The 7,139-nt window shown below is 37.0% G+C and overlaps 1 protein-coding gene across 1 annotated transcript; it reads right to left on the bottom strand.

Moving 5' to 3' along the window:
- Positions 1-1,458: 1,458 nt before the first annotated feature.
- LOC117814637 (cocaine- and amphetamine-regulated transcript protein-like) lies at positions 1,459-5,376 on the bottom strand. The gene is made up of 3 exons (XM_034686092.1): positions 5,215-5,376; positions 2,275-2,358; positions 1,459-1,720 (listed from the first exon to the last, which is right to left on the bottom strand). The coding sequence occupies exons 1-3, from the start codon at positions 5,335-5,337 to the stop codon at positions 1,613-1,615; spliced, it is 315 nt and encodes a 104-aa protein (XP_034541983.1). The 5' UTR covers positions 5,338-5,376; the 3' UTR covers positions 1,459-1,612.
- Between the last annotated feature and the right edge of the window lie 1,763 nt (positions 5,377-7,139).

Consider the following 7,139-nt stretch of genomic DNA (forward strand, 5'->3'; position numbering starts at 1 on the left):
GTTTCTTCAGATCCACCTGAAAACAAGGTACTAATGTGTTCTGTGAAATGACTCTGTTTATTTAATTAAGCTTTCTTTTCTAAACACATGCATTATAATTTAAAGAGGCAGGTTTCATACTGTGAGGTGTAAAGGTGTTCTGCAGCACGAGGCATCACGCTCTCTAACAGACTGACTCTGACTGAGAGGAGTGACTCCTCTGAGCTCAGGAGAGTCCAAACTGAGGGTTCAACATATCCAGATTTATTTACAGAGTGCCTTTCATACTAATACATTCAGAGTGTTTCACTGTGATTAAAAACAAGGACAGAAAGCAGAAATAAATAAAAAAACATTGATTCTGAAGAACAGACTAATACACACCAATAATATTAACATGTAATTAAAATAAAACATCAAAATAGAAATAGTTTTAAAAAAAGGGAACGGTTAAAATAAATGTGTGTAATCTATAAAATTGAAAACATACTTAAAATAAATAAAACAAACACTAAATATTGTCTAAAAGTTAATTGAAATATTAAATATTAAAACCCTGGAGTATTGAGACTTTAAAAAGTCCATTAAAGACCCGTTTATTTAATCTGTCTTTATAACTTCTTTTAATTTATCATTTTATTTTCATCAATATTAATTTTTTTAATGTATTTTTGACTCTAAAACTTCTATTATCTTAAAACTGATTTTATGGCTCTTTCAGTGTTTTATTCATCTTAGACTTTATCTTAAACTTTTTTAAGTTTCTTATTTTTAAATATTTCTTTTTGTTGTTTATCTAAATATATTTTATTACATCAGTCTCTGCTTCATGTTTATTCACTGAACATTAGTTTATATTTTGTAAAGCTCTTTATCTTATTATCAGGTTAGTATGAAGGTGTGGATTTATTGATTGAAAGACTGAACAGATCTGTTTGTAGTGAACTTCTAAAAGTTTGTATTTAGAGGAGGAGAGGGATGAGCATTATAAATATCTAAACTCTAAAGATCTCACAGGACACATCTTCTGTTTGGGTTTCTCATGTTGAACTGAAAACCTTGATCCTGAGTCTGTTTCTGTCCCCAGTCAGTCTCAGGCTGCAGAGACAGGAAGCTGCAGGTCCACCTGTGTCCTGAAGGTGGTGCTACAACAACAAACTACAGCTGCTGCTGCAGCTGTAGCAGCAGCAGCAGCAGCAGCAGCAGCTGTAGTTTGTTGTTGTAGCACCACCTTCAGGACACAGGTGGAACTGCAGCAAGTATTCATGTAGATATCACCTCAGGAGAACAGCTTATAAACTCTAATGAAGGAAGAACTGTTAAGATATATATATATGGATCAAAGTGTTTGTTTGAGATTATATTCCTGTGACACTGAAGTGTTCTCATTAAGAACATGAAGAAGAAGCTGAGTTCTTGATGCTGGAGAATCATTAACACATGATGAATGAATGAAAGTAAGAGCCGGAGGAGTCTGTAGGAAAAGCGACACAGAACACCTTTAATGAGACACCTGGACTCAGATCGTCCTCACACAGAGACGTCCCTCTGATCCACATGGTCATAGATTCATCTTTATATACGTCTGTAAAATCTACATGTTAAAATAAACTCTTGGTGTGATCTGATTGGCTCATAAGCACTTCAACAGGAAGAAGTTGCAGAACGCTCCTCTGGGGCAGTCGCACATCTTCCCAATACGAGATCCTTTCCTGACCGCACAGTGTTCCCCGAGGTCGCACTGAGGACACACAACAACAACACAGTGAATACACAGATACAAGGATCACTCAGCAACACTCATTATACACTGTTTATAGACTTATTAATAAGGCTGTTATTAATGTGTTCATAAGTCAGGCTGTAACAGAGCCATCATACTGAGGACACACAACAACAACACAGTGAATACACAGATACAAGGATCACTCAGCAACACTCATACACTGTTTATACAGACTTATTAATAAGGATGTTATTAATGTGTTCAGAAGTCAGGCTGTAACAGAGCCATCATACTGAGGACACACAACAACACAGTGAATACACAGATACAAGGATCACTCAGCAACACTCATTATACACTGTTTATAGACTTATTAATAACTCTGTTATTAATGTGCTCATAAGTCAGGCTGTAACAGAGCCATCATACTGAGGACACACAACAACACAGTGAATACACAGATACAAGGATCACTCAGCAACACTCATTATACACTGTTTATAGACTTATTAATAACTCTGTTATTAATGTGATCATAAGTCAGGCTGTAACAGAGCTCTCACACTCACAGAGGGGACCTGTCCATACTTCTTCTCCCAGGGGTTTATCCTCTTAGTCTGCAGCCTCTCCAGGACTTCATGCAGAGCACCGAGCTGCACACACACACACACACACACGAACACACACACACACACACACACACACACACACACACACACACACACACACACCACACACACACACACACACACACACACACACACATATGTTAATGATATATTATGCTTAGAGGAAGTCAGTGTGTCCGCAGCAGGATGCAACTGAAGACTTTTTATTTCTTTAACTTAGTTTTAATTTAATTTTAACTTAATCAGTCATTTGTAAATATTTGTATTTTTGTTATTGTTTTATAGTTTCACATTTTATACTTTTAATATAAAAACTAAAACATTAAAATAAATATGTGAACAAATTACAGGACATATAAAAATGAGTGTTTTGATTAAACGTGTTTTGTTGGTGTATTATAAAACATATTTATAAAATATTTATATATCTTTACAGTGATAGAGGTTTGAATGTGGCCACTGAGAGGCTGAAATATTACATTGTTTTTTAATCATATTTTATCATTTATCCAATCCTTATTTAATTTAGACACAGATGGTGAATATATTTATATTTGATATATAAAAGTGATATTATAATTTTTAATTAACTGACAAGCAAATCAATATTTACATCAATTTATCTGCAGAGTATTTCCTCAATCAATTATTAATTTAAAAAATATATATATTAAGAAGTATTTAAAAAATCTGAAGATCTGTCTGATGGACAACTCAAACCAAGATATATTCACTATGTGGAGCTTTAAATAAATATGTTTATATACATTCAAACTTTTAAAAATATTTAACTACATAAATAATACTAAATTATTATTATTATTATTATTATTATTATTAAATGCATAAAACAAACTGAGAAACAAAAGCATGAGACATTAGAGGGACTGCTAACATAGCCAGGAAAACAATCTGAATATTTAATTTTGTTTTTAAAGAAATGTTAAAATAGTTACAGATCAATTAAAGGCAGCTTCTGTAGCTCTAACTTTTAATTTCAGGTTTATTGAAAGAAACTGAGTCATGGAAAAACTAATATTTTAATCAGTGAGTAAAAAAGACTGAAAGACTGAAGCTGACACATTTAAATTAAAGTTCTAGTTAAATCCTCAGACTCTATAAGTTCCCTCCTCAGACTCTATAAGTTCCCCCCCTCAGACTCTATAAGTTCCCTCCTCAGACTCTATAAGTTCCCTCCTCAGACTCTATAAGTTCCCCCCTCAGACTCTATAAGTTCCCCCCTCAGACTCTATAAGTTCCCCCCCCTCAGACTCTATAAGTTCCCCCCCTCAGACTCTATAAGTTCCCCTCCTATGACTCTATAAGTTCCCCCCTCAGACTCTATAAGTTCCCCTCCTATGACTCTATAAGTTCCCCCCTCAGACTCTATAAGTTCCCCCCTCAGACTCTATAAGTTCCCCTCCTCAGACTCTATAAGTTCCCCCCTCAGACTCTATAAGTTCCCTCCTCAGACTCTATAAGTTCCCCCCTCAGACTCTATAAGTTCCCCCCTCAGACTCTATAAGTTCCCCTCCTCAGACTCTATAAGTTCCCCCCTCAGACTCTATAAGTTCCCCTCCTCAGACTCTATAAGTTCCCCTCCTCAGACTCTATAAGTTCCCCCCTCAGACTCTATAAGTTCCCCTCCTCAGACTCTATAAGTTCCCCTCCTCAGACTCTATAAGTTCCCTCCTCAGACTCTATAAGTTCCCCTCCTCATACTCTATAAGTTCCCCTCCTCAGACTCTATAAGTTCCCCTCCTCAGACTCTATAAGTTCCCCTCCTCAGACTCTATAAGTTCCCCTCCTCAGACTCTATAAGTTCCCCCCTCAGACTCTATAAGTTCCCCCCTCAGACTCTATAAGTTCCCCTCCTCAGACTCTATAAGTTCCCCCCTCAGACTCTATAAGTTCCCCTCCTCAGACTCTATAAGTTCCCCTCCTCAGACTCTATAAGTTCCCCTCCTCAGACTCTATAAGTTCCCCTCCTCAGACTCTATAAGTTCCCCTCCTCAGACTCTATAAGTTCCCCTCCTCAGACTCTATAAGTTCCCCCTCAGACTCTATAAGTTCCCCCCCTCAGACTCTATAAGTTCCCTCCTCAGACTCTATAAGTTCCCCTCCTCAGACTCTATAAGTTCCCCCCCTCAGACTCTATAAGTTCCCCTCCTCAGACTCTATAAGTTCCCTCCTCAGACTCTATAAGTTCCCCTCCTCAGACTCTATAAGTTCCCCTCCTCAGACTCTATAAGTTCCCCTCCTCAGACTCTATAAGTTCCCCTCCTCAGACTCTATAAGTTCCCCCCCTCAGACTCTATAAGTTCCCCCCTCAGACTCTATAAGTTCCCCTCCTCAGACTCTATAAGTTACCCTCCTCAGACTCTATAAGTTCCCCTCCTCAGACTCTATAAGTTCCCCCCTCAGACTCTATAAGTTCCCTCCTCAGACTCTATAAGTTCCCCTCCTCAGACTCTATAAGTTCCCCCCCTCAGACTCTATAAGTTCCCCTCCTCAGATTCTATAAGTTCCCCTCCTCAGACTCTATAAGTTCCCCTCCTCAGATTCTATAAGTTCCCCTCCTCAGATTCTATAAGTTCCCCCCTCAGACTCTATAAGTTCCCCCCTCAGACTCTATAAGTTCCCCTCCTCAGACTCTATAAGTTCCCCTCCTCAGACTCTATAAGTTCCCCTCCTCAGACTCTATAAGTTCCCCTCCTCAGACTCTATAAGTTCCCCTCCTCAGACTCTATAAGTTCCCCTCCTCAGACTCTATAAGTTCCCCTCCTCAGATTCTATAAGTTCCCCTCCTCAGACTCTATAAGTTCCCCCCTCAGACTCTATAAGTTCCCCCCTCAGGTAGATATAAAGAGTTCCTCTCACCAGTCTGTTGGAGTTCCCGTACTGTTGGTCCTGAACGTCTCTCTGGTCCCTCTCGGCTTCCGTCCTCTCTGCCGGACACAGCGCGGACAGCAGCGCCGCGAACACCACCGCTCGAGCCCACATGTTACAGTCTGATGTTCCCTTTATATAAATCTATAAATCTATATAAAGGTATATATGTGTGTATATATATATATGTATATAATGTATATAAATATCTAAGTGTGTATATGTGTATCCAGTCTGTGGAGGTCCCTGAAGAACCTGAAGGTGAAGGTCTGGAGCTCCGCGAGCTGTTCCCCTCACAGAAGGTGTTCGGCATTTTTGGATGTGTAGCCCCGCCCCTTTCTGCCTCTACTCAACGTCACGGCTATGACGTAGCCGGCTCCTAATGAGCTCAGAGTGATGACTCATCAATAACACTTATAATTAAATAAGGTGAGGATGTTGTTATTAGGGAACTTTAAAAAATACAATTTAAAGTGTTAAAAAAATTAAAAACAAGTCTGATTAAAAATAATAAAATTAATAAATGATAAAATATTTTGGGCTGCTTAATAAGAGAGGGAGAAGATATTCCTTTATTCGTCCCACAGCAGGGACAAAGTGTTACAGCAGCAGCAGAGTAAACAAGAGCATATACAATAATACTCATTCAAAAGTTATTTGATATTAAAATTAAAGAAGTAAAATAATCATATCTTACAAACATATAAACACAACTATATAAGAAAATGTACATATATTTACAAAACCAGTGATATAGTGAAGAATGGCACAGACTTATAACAAGTTAAAAACAATCTACAGGAGGGAGAGGAAGGGAAGAAAGAAGTGTTGCACATGTCAGAAGAGAGGGATGGAGTCATTATTGCACATTAATAAACAGATGGTGTGAGGCTGTTTCATGCAAATTTTGAATACAATTTAAAGTGTTATAGATAAAAACATGTCTGGTTAAAAAAAGTATATCTATAATAAATGATAAAATATTAAACATGACAGTTCATTTATTTTATTTATTTTTTTAACCTTGAGTTGTGTTAAAAATAAATCTAAAGTAAACTGATCTGGAGATTAATCAAGACCTTAAATATCTCTGATAAAAAATATACACTTCAGGCTGAACATGGAAACAAAAATAAAGTGTCATTATACATTTATTTTGACTTTATTAAACTTTTATAAAAACTGCTTCTCCAACTTAATATTTGACACTTTGATAAAGTTAACACAGTGAACACACAGCTCAAAATGTTATCTGATATTTTAACAGTTATTTATTCTCTACAGAGACTCAAAAATTAACTTTCTTATATTGTGTGCACGACATATTAACTTGTAATAACACGCTCGTGTCAACAATTTAATATCTTTAAATTAGAGTCAGGATTCTGATTAACATGATTATATATTTCATTTAGTGCACAATATTAAAATCATTTGCTTGTTTGGGACTTCAGGGCTCTGTGGTTGTCTCGACTAATTCAGTTATAAAAGTTATAACAATACTAAATTTCACATTAATATACTGTGTTTTTTTACAGTGTTGTTTTAGACATGTGTATATTCTTTTCAAGGACTTCCACACATCCTGATGTCATTTAATTACATTTACTCATACTCACTTAACATTTGAATAAATCATATTTTCAAAGCTGGATGATAAAGATTCATATCTGTATGTTTTTGAAGCATGTGGTCGTATTTAAAGAGATTTCTGCACAAGCATGATAGATGATGGACAGGTTGGAACACATTTATATTGTTCTGAATAATCTCACAGAGACATGACAGTAAAATAAAGTGATCAACACGATGAAAGCAGGGCAGTCATGTCAGATGAAAGTATAGAAGCTTGATGGAGGTGTGTGCAGAGCAGCAGCAGCAGCAGCAGCAGCAGCAGCAGCAGCAGCAGCAGCAGC

Source organism: Notolabrus celidotus, chromosome 6 (genome assembly GCF_009762535.1).
Source record: "Notolabrus celidotus isolate fNotCel1 chromosome 6, fNotCel1.pri, whole genome shotgun sequence".
NCBI classification, from domain to species: domain Eukaryota; kingdom Metazoa; phylum Chordata; class Actinopteri; order Labriformes; family Labridae; genus Notolabrus; species Notolabrus celidotus.

Excerpts from the sequence above, each read along its gene's own strand:
- LOC117814637 (XM_034686092.1), bottom strand. The coding sequence starts at position 5,337 with ATGTGGGCTCGAGCGGTGGTGTTCGCGGCGCTGCTGTCCGCGCTGTGT. Across the intron at positions 2,359-5,214 it reads ACGGGAACTCCAACAGACTG|CTCGGTGCTCTGCATGAAGT; the intron begins GTGAGAGGAACT and ends GTGTGTGTGCAG. Across the intron at positions 1,721-2,274 it reads AGTATGGACAGGTCCCCTCT|TGCGACCTCGGGGAACACTG; the intron begins GTGAGTGTGAGA and ends GTGTGTCCTCAG.